We start from the raw sequence: 13,582 nt of genomic DNA, 5'->3' as shown, positions 1-13,582 counted from the left end.
AAATTTGCGATTTAAATTGTCCCGCATCATTTCTTTTAAAATTCTCTCCCAAATTCTCTTCTCAGTCATTTCTCAAAAATAAATATGTTTATCTCTAAAACAAAATTTATGTGAACCAAAAACAAAAAACTTAACAATTTGACAGAAGAGGTAAACATAAATGTATTAGCACCAATCAACCAACCCAAAAAAAAAAAATACATATATATATAAATAAATAAATTTTGGCGGAGCTAAACATAGGTACCAATAGAATACAAATCATGTGTTAGTGTTGCCATTAACACATGTATTTTGTTTTAATTAGGATAAGTGTCTATTTTCTAAAAAGAAGGATTAATCTATTAATTATTTTAGTTTATCCTTGTTGTTGTTGACTATAAACCAAACAAAAACAAAAATTAAAAACTATTAATTATTATTCCTAGTCCCAACAACCATTAGAAAGACACTCTTTCTAATACAATTACCAATTACAAATAAATGCAATTGCTAATAACAATGTCTGATGATATAATCCAAACAAAACAACATTAAAAAAAACAAAAACATAAGTCTTACTTAAACAAACAAACGACATCGTTTACTTATCTGCACCTTCGCCGGCGCCGGCCGGCTTCCGGAGAAGAATCATATGCATAGGTGAGAAAATCCCAGTTTCACCACCAAGAACAAGATAATTCGCCGTCTTACAAAGCATATCATGAACATCAACTACACCTTTAGGTGCGATTCCAATGAAAGCCAAAACAGTTACCATAACATGATTACGCCAATAAGCAAATTTCCCCATCTTCAACCTAGTCCACCATGGATTTGATGGAGGTTTTGCTAAATCCTTCTCTTTCACAACTTCAAACCCTACTTTCTTAGCAGTCGCAGCTATCTCATCGTAACTTCTTAACCCAGGTAAAGCATCACCTCTTTCAATCTCTTGAATAATCTTTACATGATTCTGATCCTCTCCATTGTATAATTCAGTCGTTATCCATTCATAAGAAACGTATAAAGATCCGGGTTTTAAAACCCTATAGATCTCGGAATAAACTTCGTTTAGGTTCGGCGCGTGACATGTTGCTTCGATTGAATAAGCACCATCGAAACTGTTATCATCGAATGGCATCTCAAGAAAATTACCTCGTACGACTTCGCATAAAGAATCTAGTCCAGCTTTTTTGTTATGATCTTTCGCTCTTCCGACTTGATACTCGTTGATTGTGATTCCGACAATGTTAGCGCCGGAATGAGCAGCGATTGCTCTCATAGGACCGCCGACACCGCAACCGGCGTCGAGGATTTTGTTTCCTGGTTTGGCGTTTATCAGATCGGCGGCCATTTCTTCGTGGATACGAGTGGCTTCACGGTGAGATTTACCGTTTATTGATGGGGAGAAATGGAAAGATTGACCCCATCCCCATTCGTAGATATCTGTTACTAGATTGTAGAAAGTGTCGACGAAATCTGGGACTTTTTCGGTGGTTTTGATCTCTTTTGGTTTGTCGAAGAATGACCAGTACTGTTTGTAATTGTTACGGACTTCTTCGGCGGCGATTGAACCGCCGGAGAGTTTGTCGGCGCGTTTGCCTTTCTGTTCGGCGGATCCGAGGATGTAGACGAACCAGTAGAGTCCGCCGGCGATTAGGGTCGCCGTGAAGATGAGGGTGAGAGTATCCATTAATGGAGAGATTGAGAGAGATGGAGAGAGAAAGAGAGAGGAGGAGAAATGGAGAAGATGGATTCAGTGTGAAGATAATGGGGGGTTTTTGTCCTTTTTTGTCTTCAAAATAATTCATAATTCCATTTATTATTTAATTTATTTTCTTGATTTAGTTTATAAAAAATATTTAAAAAAAAATTAAAAATTGTATCTTACATTCTAAATTTTTACTAATTAATAAATATGGTTAAATAATTAATATTTTTTTATATAATCGCCTAATTATAAATTAAAATATCAAAATAATATCCTAATTTGGAAACATTTAGATTTGGGCAAAACAAAAATTAATTTATTTAAAAAATATATTTTTTAATATCTTATTTAGATATTAATTTATATAAAATATGTTTCTTGAATATATTTTAATTATGTATATATATTAATAAATTTACTAAGATTTATCATTTATATATATATATATATATTATGAAAGTATCAAATATTAAATCAGAATGATATTTCATCAATTTATTTATTATATTCACAAAGCCAATTATTTTTCAATAAAAGACAAATAAAGAAAAGTACCACAATGGGTGGATATAAAAATAGTATACTATAAGAGCATATATAAGATTTTTTTTTTTTTTAATTTGAGGGCATGTTTCAAACTCTTCATATACTTTAAGGACTGATCTATATATTAGTCACTTTTTGTATTCTAATACCAGTATAAAGTAATTATAATTTTGATGATTTAAAATTAATGATAAAATATTCCATTTTCAAAAATTATTTAATAAATAAATATTATATGGTCAAGTAACTAAAATAAAAAAAATAAATCATATAAATAAATAATTATAATAAAATTTAAAAAATATAAATAAATTAAAACTATATTATTTTATTGGAAGAGTTCAATATGTCAAAGTTTATAATACATAAATAAATATTTTATTTTACTGTAAATACATTTATAATATTAATTCTCTAATCTTTGAATAAATCATTTAAAATTAAGGCATGGTTAGTATTTGAGTTTTTCAAATGGGAAATTTGATCAAATGAACCTCACATCCTAAAAATAACCTTACAAAATTCAATTTTTATTTTAATATTTTTTAAAATTTTTAACACTTTTAACACTTTTACCCTTACTAACCTTTTTTTTTCTTCTTCCTCTTCCTTTTCTATTATTCTCATTTCTTCCTATTTCTTTCCCCCTCTCTTCCCGGCCGTCTTCCACCCGCGACGGTTGTTCCCAAGTCGGGAATCCCTCCAAGATGGACGATCGCCAAGCCCCCTAACGTGGGAAAGTTTTCTCGGCACCTGCCCAAACCCCAGCCGTTTACTTTTACCCAGTCGGACGATCGCCAAGTCAGGGCGACGCTGAACCCCGGCGACGCTGTGCTTCCTCAGGTTCTTTCACATTCTATTATTCCTTTCTCGTTCTAATCATTCAGTTTCTCTTTTACATGCTGAACAAACCTGAATGCAATATTACTTTTAGGATTTTAGTTTAGGGTTTAGCGTGGGGCATGGGGGTTGAGCGTGGGGTAGTGCGTGGGTGGGGCGTGGGGTGTGGGGGTTGAGCGTGGGGTAGTGCGTGGGTGGGGCGTGGGGCGTGGGGGTTGAGCGTGGGGTAGTGTGTGGAGTGTGGGCTTGAGCGTGGATGGGCGTGGAGTGTGGGTTTGGGCGTAGGTGGGGCGTGTACAAAAAGCAAATGAAAGCATTACATATAAAATTCTTGTACATTGATTTTTTTTTCTGTTCAAATTTGCATCTATGTACCAGGAATGGAAGTAACTTTGTCCAGTCGTCTGAAAAGCTTATATAGTATTTACAGCAAGGTAAACATGAAACATGAGGTGAAATTGTGAGTAACATTTGTTCTTTAGGTGGTAAAATATATATGTATGCCTTTTGTATATAACCTCATTAGTTGGTCAAAGAACAATTATGGGATGTGTCTTAAGTATTCAATGTAGATTGTTGTAATTGAATAACAGGCAAAAGTATTGTTGTTTTTTAATAAGAAAAGTATCATAACGTCTTTTGAGTTTATCAAATTCATTCAAACATGTTTCAACAATTCATCGGTTGTGGTTTTTCTACTCCTAGTACTTAATTCTGTCAAGTGAATCCATTCATAGAACCAAAGAAAGCAACACATTATTTAATCCTACTAAGTTATTTGATTAACATATGTATTGATAAAACTTTTATTTTTATTTCCCAGTGAGTTGCATGGTTACTTCCTTTTCTTTTTCCTCATACTGCATCTGTAATGATAAAACTGTTATGTAAGCATTTTTAAAAACTGACTCATTACGTTATCTAGACATACTAATTTCAATTATTTTATTTTCATCTATTTATCTGAAATTCTGCAGATGAAACGAAAAGAAGTTGAAATTAAAAAATTCTATGATGCCCGTGTTTTGAGATTAATAATTGGAGATAAGAATGGTACTCTACATGGACAGGCCGTTCAATCTTGTTATAGTCTTCTCAATATAGTGCACAGGTAACATTTTAGATATTTCTATGTGCTATACCTGCAATGGTATAATATTTTATTGTGAAGAAAATATTTCTCTACTGAACATTTGACAGAAGAGGTACCTTGCTAACATTTCTTCCTCTAAATGCAGGCTTTGGATACCTATTGATGGTGAATTTGATGACTACATTATTAATCCAAAACCAAGTGACTATCAGGTAATAAATACTTCCCTTCTGGAAACTCATTAATACCCTGAAATGGGCTTACAAAGGCCTTGTGATGTAAAAGTATGTAACTTGACTTTGTTTATATTATGGTAGGGTTTAGTCTGGGTCATCTTGAGGAACATAAATAGTTTATATTATGGTTTGCAAGATTATCTTCTATGGTATGCCAATATATAAATTTATGGATCATGAGTTCTTTATGTCCCTGCTTCAACATACAGTATGTTGGCATATGTTTGAGTATGATAGAAGGTTTTCTGTAATATTCTTCTCCCTATGTTAGGCGATAGGCATGAAAGATATGTTTGAGTATGATTGAAGATATGTTAGCAATTATCTTCTTCATGTAAAAAAATGTAGCTTATTTTCTTTGGAAAATAAAGCTAGATTAAAATAACTTATGTATCTTCTAGCTCTGGACTCTGGAGGTTAACTCTATCCACATGAATAATTGCCTGAACTCTGCTTGTTTTCCTTAAACCTCCCGTGTTCCACTAATTAAGAGAAAATTTCCAATCTAAGTATGCATTTGTGAGAAGGATGTTGGGATGACATATTCTTAGTAGTTTCTGTAAGAGGTAGGAATAACAATTTTAAGACATCCTTATATTTGAGTAATAAAATAGGTAATGAGTAACAATTGGCTTTCAAAGCGTCTTGTATGGACTAACAGGGTATATTCAATCACATCTCTTTATCCGTGAAGCTATCATACATTTGGCAGAGTTGGTGACCATGCTCTAATTTGTCATAATTTTTTTTTCTGCTCAGTCTCTTCATACTGCATTACAAGGCCCTGACAACTCTCCTTTGGAAGTTCAAATAAGGACACAAGTGAAACTGTTCATCCTGTTTCAGTTTATTCAAATTCTCTTGAAAATACACATAATATCTTACTATTATGACATTCACATCTTACAATTTAGAGAATGCATGAATGTGCTGAACATGGACTTGCTGCACATTGGCTCTACAAGAAATCTGACAATAAGCTGGTTACAGTTAATGGAGTGGATGGTTCTGAAATGACTGCGTCTTCATCACTTTCAATTGATTCAGAGGAGCAAAGTACTATCAAAGAACACATGTACGCAATCAAAGGATAGATGATCTTGTCATTAAGAGGATTCTAGTTAGGATTAAAAGGCTAGCTTTTTAGAGAAAATGTGTGTAACTAGTTCCATCAAAGAAACAAGAGGAAATTTGTGTAACAACATCATGTACATTATTCATTTCATATAATAAAAAATTTAAGAAACTTGATTTGGACATTCTAATAGAATATGAAAGTTGAAAAATATAGAATTTCACTAACATACCCATTTCTTTATCAAAACATAAATTGACAAAATCATTTCAATGCTTATATAATCACTCTGTTTTACCAGGGCCAATAGATTCATACATATCAAAATCATTTCAATGCTTATATCATCACTCTGTTTTACCAGGGCCAATAGAACAAAAAAACTTTCACAGTAAAGGTGGATCGAACACCTGACCTTCAAATCTTCAATCTGACGCTCTCCCAACTGAGCTATCTCCGCTTATTAATAAACTTATTAAATTAGTTTTACATATTGCGTGGTACGCAATTGAATTGTAATTGAATCCACTCCCCACGCTTCACCCATGCCCAAGCCCATGCTCCACGCCCCACCCACGCCCAAGCCCAAGCCCACGCCCCACCCACGCCCCACCCCATGCTCAACCCCCACGCCCACGCTAAACCCTAAACTAAAACCCTAAAAGTAATCTTGCATTTAGGTTAATAGAACGAGAAAGGAAGAATAGAACGTGAAAGAACCTGAGGAAGCACAGTGTCGCTCAGCGTCATCGAGGCTCAGCGTCGCCTTGGCTTGACGATCGTCCGACTAGGTAAAAGTAAACGGCTGGGGCTTGGGGCAGGTGCCGAGGAAACTTTCCCACATTAGGGGGCTTGGCGATCGTCCGACTTGGGAGGATTCCCGGCTTAGGAGCAACCGTCACGAGTGGAAGACGGCCGGGAAGAGAGGGGGAAAAAAACGGGAAGAAATGGGGGGAAAAGGAAAGAAAAAGGAAGAAGAAAAAGAAAAAAAAGGTTAGTAAGGGTAAAAGTGTCAAATTTTTTTTAAAAATGTTAAAAATAAAAACTGAATTTAGTAAGGTTATTTTTTAGAATGACCCTCTTTTGAGGGCCATTTGATCAAATTTCCCTTTCAAATAACCCAACAAAATCAATTATCACATCATTCTCTCCCATCAATCAAATCAATCAAATTCATTAATCAAAATACTAAAATATAATATATTTTAAATTATTATTATTTATTTTATTTATATATATAAATACCCTGTAAGTTTTTTTACAAAAAAACATCTTTATTTCTTTAAAATCATCACTCATAATCATTGTTTTCTCTCTCCAGATTTTTTTAACCCATTAAAATACGCCATTAATTAAAAAAACCCGAAAAGGATAAAAAGAGTACAAGAGCTAAAATTGAGCTTACAACAGTTTGTTCAAAGTCAACACACGATGGTCATAAGGAATTCACAGTTGGCATAAAAAATGCACACGGACATAAAATCATAGTACACAAGTGAATAAGGAATGAAACTGACAATCAATCAACTAAAACAAGACGATAGGGGTTGATTTCCTCGAACTCGTCTCTCTTGTCTTTGCCCTTGTTCTTTCTTTCCTTCTTTCTTTTCACTCTTATATCTTTTTGGGATATATTTCTGGATAAAGTTCCGGCTTCTTCATCTTCGCTAGCTTCTCTTGTCACTTTTTTTCTTTTGGGCTTGAGTTTGGAGTTGAGCGTATGAGTTGTTTCCCTTAAATTGGTTTCTTTAACAACGTTGCAGATTTCTTTGGCTTCAGAGCTCATGGTTTTTGAGATGTTTTGGCTTTCGCTATCATCCACGTCGACGTCAGGCTTTTCTAACCCAATTAGTGGGAAAAGGGCCTCGGTTTCAGGCTCGATGGGATCGAAATCAGTTTGGCTCTCGTTTACGTGTTCATTATGGTTTTCATTTGCTTTAAGGATTTCGATATATGATTTCTTAACTACCTTGAGATTCTCTTGTTCAGGGGTGGCCACGGGTTTCTTTTGCTTTTCTCCGTCCTCTTTTTCCAGTTGCTTGTGCATGACCTCAATGACAGTCATGTTTCCATTCCGGCATCTTAACTCGAATTTTTCTGATTTTGTACTTGTTGAATCTATCTCAATGCAAACACGAGCAAACGTGACTCGTTCAAACGAGTCAAAATTGAGATCGAGCTTAAGCGACTTTCTAATGAGTCTGGTGAGGTAGGCAAGTGCTTTGGCATTACAAAGGTGTGATGAAATGTTTCTTAGTCTCACCCACACTTATTCAGATTGTGAAAGTTTGTTATTGATGTCCATTTCTTCATTCCATTTGGCAAGCTTGAAACATAAGTTAAACATGAAGGTGAAATCTGAGTCGGCAATGGCTTGGGCTTCGGTCTCCGTGCCAAAAGTGAGGAAGAAATAGCCAAAGTCGTTGATTTTGACTTTTTTAAGTCCATTTTTGCTCCGTTGTCAGAAAAGAGTGGTCTTGATTGCTCGGAATGGGGCCTTGTGGGTGCCCATGAAGTGACCGACGACAACTCGCTTACAATCGTTGATGCATTCCTCTTTAATTTCTAGGGGAGTTCGATTTGGAGCGGGTGTTCGAGCGTTTTAATTTCTAGGCTAGGATCCACATTGAGCTTGCCTCTATTAGCTATCCCGTTTTTTCCCCAAACCTTATTGGTTTTCCATGTTTAGTTTGCATTTGTTTGTATAGTGTATGCATAAGTTTTGAGGTACTTGTAGAACTCCCTCATGACACTAACCGACCACAGAACGATTTCCTCGTATTCGATTTTTTCGAATGAGTTCCAATCTTGCTCGAATCGGATTTTGAATTGGCAAATGATTTGCTCGCTCCTTTCATTGGTCATGACAAGTTCATGCCTTAGGAACTGGGCGAGAGATTTAAGAATTTGGTTCTTAATTCCCGCCAGATTTGCGATTTCATTTCGTCTCATGGTCCACTACTTATCAGGGATTTAAGCAGTCGGGGTGGGAATGTCATGACATGCCGTAGAGGCTGAGGTGAGCCTGACTAGAATAACAACATCGTGACCGGTCAGGGTGGCAACGACATGGCCTGTCAAAGGAGTAACGCTACTAGTTTGGTTGACAGTAGCTAGGACGGTGGGGTGGAGGATACATGATCGGTCAAGGGAGGGGCATCATGATCAATTGGGAGATGAGTCGGGAGATGGGCGCGACCGGTTGATAGACTAGCCATGTGTGTGGTCGATGCAAAAGTTGGATTGAAGTCAGCGTCATCTACATCAGCAGCGTTGTGACCGGTCGGACACCTAGAAGAAGTGGCAGCCCTTTTAGCCAATTTCTCGAGATTCTCTTTATTTTTCCTTATTCTTTTAGTTCAGTTGAGGAGGCTGGTCGAGCGTAGGCTCAGCATGGCTCAGTCTGCGCAGCAGATAGGAAAATACCTTAGAAACTATCAACAATTCAGACCTGCATTAGAAAGAAACAACAATAATCTATAGCAGCTAATTATAATAAAGGAGCCAACAAAGCCACCCAACCAGACCAACCTGATTGAGGAGCAAACTGCACAGTAAACAACAACCAGCAGATCCCAAAAAGCAGCTAAAAGAAATAAAAAACCAGAAATAACAGTCAAAGCCAACTGCACAACAGAACGTCGCTAGAGAATATCGTGCCGTCTGTGATGATTAGGTCGTGTCGTCTGTGCCTATTCTACCGCCCGTGCTGATCGTGTCGTGCCGCCTGTGCCGATTGCGCTTATTTTGATTAATACAATATCGTATTGTCCGTGCATATCGGGTTGTGCCGTATGTGCCTATTGTGCCGCCCGTACCGATCGTGTCATGCCTCCTATGCCGATGGCACTTCCTTTGATCAATGCTGATTTCGGCGCCGTTTTTATGACTTCCGACTCAAAGATAATATCGTGCCGCCTATGCTGATTGTGTCGTGGATGTGTCTATCGTGTCGTCGTGCCGAGTTGTGCCTCTTGTGCCGATCGCGCTTCCTTAAAAATCTCCAGAGCTTTTCTCTCTCTTTCTAGGGTTTCGGATCTCTCTCCAGATTATTTAAATAACTTGGAACGAACAAAGCCTTAATATAAAATTTGATAGACAAAAATGGATAATAAAATAGACCTAAAATGATAGTCACATAAAACTTATTTACAAGTTAAGAATGTGACTTGTAACATTTATTTGCCTAATTTTGAATTTATTTATCATTTTTCTAATCAAATCTTTTAATTGACATTTCAAAATTATCAAACATATTTGTCAAATTAATAATTGTAATCCCCGGAAAAGTTCAAGGTTAGAGAAATTTCAAACTGATTGGTTTGCGTGTTATGAATCTTTTTTAATAAAATATTTTAAACAAATCTTGTCCGGTCGAAATTAATTATAAAAATAATTAATTTGAGCTCAAGTTTAAATAATCTTTTAGATATAATTTTTAGAAATATGTGTTTAAATAAATTAAAAATAATTAATTAAAAAATTATTTATTTGAAAAAGAGTCGCAAATTGATTTTAGTTTTAAAATCAATAAAAATTTATACGTATATAAACATATTTTAAACTAGAGTTTCATTTTGTTCGTAGTTTAGTGATACTCAGGAAAGAGTTTTCGCGCTTCATCCTTCATACCCGTTTACCGTTTATATTTTTTATTTATTAGAATTGAATAATGAAGGGTATGACTTAAAACTTTTAATATGATTATGAGTATTATTTATGACTTAAAACGCTTAATATGATTATGCTTATTATTTATGACTTGGAACACTTAATATTATTTAATAAGACTATTTGTCAATTAATGTATAAATATATGTCATCACCATTGACTATTAATATAAAATTACACTAGCTGTATTTATAATTAATTAACTCATTATTATAATCACATTAATTAAATATTGATCTAATTATGTTATTTAAATGTTGATTTAATTAAATGAACAATTAATATACATACTAATTATTGTATTCGTGATGTAGTTAATTGGTATATTAAAATCAAAAGTAATAGTTATATTTTGATATAATTGCGAAATGGTAATTGTAACACCCTTAGCTTAACACGTGTCGAGTGATGCGTGGCAATACGGGAAGAATCCTAGGGTGACTCGAGGTTCAATGCGTTTCAAACTTCATTTGCGTGCTAGGATTTATTTTTTAAAATAAAAGATTATTTTTAAAAGGTTTTGACAATACCTAGGAGATTTTGAAATTAACTATGTAAAAATAATTAACTTTATTTAAACTTTAATAATTTAGGAATTTGACTTGAAATTCAGTTTAAATTAATTAAACATGATTAATTAAAAAAATATTATTTATTTGAAAAATAGAGTCGCCAAATGATTTTAGAAAAATTAGTAGATACGTTTACAAACGTACTTTATACCAGAGTTTCTATATAAGAGTTCGTTATTTGGTTACGCTCGGAAAGGGCTTTTGGCAATGTCATTCGCGTCCGTTGAAAATAGTTTTATTCATAAAGTAAAGGTCTGGAAATCAAAAATTTTATTTATAACATTTATTTCCTTCAATTAGTAGTCTCGAGGTCCTAAACAATAATATTTTAGATTAAGTAAATAATTGTACAAAATTATTTAGAAGGGCGTACATGCGATTGTGTTGATATAAGATTAAGTATAATACCTAAAAACATCAGAAAAAAGTATTAGAATTTAAACATCATTTTCTAACCTTTCGGGATTATTTGAAAATAGATTGGGGTTCCAAAATAAAAAAAAATTGAAAGTGGAACCAAACAGTCCTTAGGACCGGAGTCCTAGGGCTTGTGTCCATTTTTACTGATATGGGCTCGGTCTAGACCAATGTGGACTAGATTGGAGCTCAGGATACTCGGTCAAGGGATTAGAAGGTTTGACCCTGGGGTTCAAGAGGCTCGGTCCTGAGTTCAAGTTGTTTGGTCCTAAGTTTGAGAGTCTCAGTCCTAGATATACCTTCCTCGGTCGGGGACATGTGTCTCGGTTCTAGGTCAGACCTCTTGGTCATAGGTTAGTATCCTCGGTCAGATTCCTCTATACTTTCTCAAGAACACCGATCCTAGGTCTCAGTTCTAACTCAAGAACATTGATCCTTGATCTCGGTCCTAGGTCGATTTTCTTGGTTCTTGGTCTTGGTCAGGACCGAAGATTCTCGGTCCTAGTCCTACAAGACTCGGTAGTTGGGGACCGAGTGTTCTTTATTTGGTATGAAGCATTGCAAGTTTGTATCTTTTGATACAAACCATGAAAACATGATCTATAAGTTACAAACAACACATATGAATGTAGGGATCATAATGCCTAAACCTAAACATGATCAATCGAAGTCAATAACAATTGATTTTTCAAAATTGTTTTTTAAGGCAAAATTTGGGAACTTTTGATTTAGGCCATCTCATGGCATAATTCTTGTTTCAACAGCTTTGAAATGATGCAATGAGAAGCGTTCTATGAACGTTGTAGCCAGTTCCTATGTTCTCTATAGATAGACTATCTTTTTCTGGTGATACTAGTGTAGAGTCACGTCATCGAGGTACTAGGGGAATAAGTGGAGAACCTTTGGTTCTTCCGGTCTCAATGGGGGTCATTACGGAAGCATGCATTTTTTTGGGAAAAAACAGGACAACAAATTAAGTATATAGCCCGCAAACACACTTAACCATTTAACTAGGCGCATAACTTGCCGCCTGACGGGATCGAACCCAGTATCGTAGGGTTAATATCCACTTCGTGTTGCCACTAGGCTAGAAGAGAAGATCGGAAGCGTACATTTTGAAAAAGACTGACGAGTTGCTTTTTCTATGTACTTGGATAGAGCTAGAAGCTTGATGCCTATAGGAATAAATGCTCGTTCAAGAACTTTCATAGCGTTTTCTAGTCATGATGTTCTTTAGTGTTTTTTCCCTTAGCTAACTTATTTAGCTAGGCTTGTATTTATGTTTGCATGGCTTGAACTTGAGTCATTTGACGTTCATTACATTAGCGGGTGTTGATCATCCATTGAAATTTATTTTTCCTGTGGTCCTAGGGGGTTGATTACCTCCTCATGTTGTATGCGTGTAGTTAGGTTGATAGCCTCTTCAGAGTCTTCGTAAAGAGAAACTTCTTCTTGAGCTTGTTGACTAATTGGAAGGAGGTTAATGGGGGTGAACATAACCGGGATAACCTGGATAGGAAATCGAGAAGAAGAATGTATGTTTTGAGATATAAACGAAATTTGATGATTAGCTAAAGAAGTTGTGATCAATGCGAGTTTCTCCGTTACATGTTGCAAAGCTACCTTCATTTCCCCGAACTCGGTTGCAAAAACCATTTCGGGTACTTGGAGTTCATCGGCCATCTGGTGGCATATAAATGTCCAAATTTTGGATCTCACTTTCTAGGGTCGTTACTGTGAATTCTATCTCGGGTTGATGGTCTCTCGAGAATAGATTTAAGAGAGTATTGAATTTTGGAACGGCAACAAGAAAATAGGCTTGAGCTGGATGCGATGTTTCGGTCCAGTGGGAGTTGACAATGAATAACCATACTCATATAATTGAGTCGGGTATAAGATGTGACGAGATAAATATTCACATATAGTGGTAGGGGACATGTTCGACATTTCATCAAGGTTAATACCAATTAACTTTCTGGAGCATTAGGAGTCACGGGCGTTTTGCTAGAAACATTCTCTTGACTGAATTATAGTTAAAATGTTAATTGTAATCGGCTAAAACTATGGGGCCTAATGGGTCACACGCAATAGAGGAATCTAAATTGATGCGTAAAACACGATAATAAATTTTGAAATCATTAGTGGATGTTGTTTATTCATAATGATAAAGAAAATGAGAGAATAATTTATAATTGTTAGAAATATTATTTACATAAGTTGTATAATATTTTATTGAATTACTAAAATTTTAATTGTTAGAATTTTATATTATAAATATTCCATAATCACATTAAATTGGAATTATAAGAATATGAAAGATCAAATTAATTATTAATTTATATTATTGGTGATTAATAATTAATGGATTTGGTTATGAGAATTTGTCGGGTCATTTCTCTCAATATATATTAATGCATTTTGTTCATCTTCAACATAAG

At 35.0% G+C, this 13,582-nt stretch overlaps 2 protein-coding genes and 1 non-coding gene across 3 annotated transcripts; 1 reads left to right on the top strand and 2 right to left on the bottom strand.

The window, feature by feature from the left end:
* Positions 1-435: 435 nt before the first annotated feature.
* LOC124932317 (24-methylenesterol C-methyltransferase 2-like) lies at positions 436-1,744 on the bottom strand. Its single transcript, XM_047472936.1, has one exon. It carries the CDS (start codon positions 1,673-1,675, stop codon positions 584-586), a length of 1,092 nt encoding a protein of 363 aa, XP_047328892.1. The 5' UTR covers positions 1,676-1,744; the 3' UTR covers positions 436-583.
* Positions 1,745-3,459: 1,715 nt separating this feature from the next.
* LOC124930351 (GTP pyrophosphokinase-like) lies at positions 3,460-5,502 on the top strand. The gene is made up of 5 exons (XM_047470703.1): positions 3,460-3,513; positions 4,057-4,182; positions 4,280-4,384; positions 5,168-5,230; positions 5,323-5,502. Exons 1-5 carry the CDS (start codon positions 3,460-3,462, stop codon positions 5,500-5,502), a joined length of 528 nt encoding a protein of 175 aa, XP_047326659.1.
* A 368-nt stretch (positions 5,503-5,870) lies between these two features.
* On the bottom strand, positions 5,871-5,943 carry TRNAF-GAA. Its single transcript has one exon. It is a non-coding gene; the product is annotated as a tRNA-Phe (tRNA).
* Between the last annotated feature and the right edge of the window lie 7,639 nt (positions 5,944-13,582).

The sequence above is a fragment of the Impatiens glandulifera genome, chromosome 3 (genome assembly GCF_907164915.1).
Source record: "Impatiens glandulifera chromosome 3, dImpGla2.1, whole genome shotgun sequence".
Classification (NCBI taxonomy): domain Eukaryota; kingdom Viridiplantae; phylum Streptophyta; class Magnoliopsida; order Ericales; family Balsaminaceae; genus Impatiens; species Impatiens glandulifera.
The sequence above is the reverse complement of the archived record's forward strand: the minus strand, read 5'-3'. Positions and strand labels throughout refer to the sequence as shown.

Excerpts from the sequence above, each read along its gene's own strand:
- LOC124930351 (XM_047470703.1), top strand. The coding sequence starts at position 3,460 with ATGGAAGTAACTTTGTCCAGTCGTCTGAAAAGCTTATATAGTATTTAC. Across the intron at positions 3,514-4,056 it reads TATATAGTATTTACAGCAAG|ATGAAACGAAAAGAAGTTGA; the intron begins GTAAACATGAAA and ends GAAATTCTGCAG. Across the intron at positions 5,231-5,322 it reads AAGTTCAAATAAGGACACAA|AGAATGCATGAATGTGCTGA; the intron begins GTGAAACTGTTC and ends CTTACAATTTAG.
- LOC124932317 (XM_047472936.1), bottom strand. The coding sequence starts at position 1,675 with ATGGATACTCTCACCCTCATCTTCACGGCGACCCTAATCGCCGGCGGA.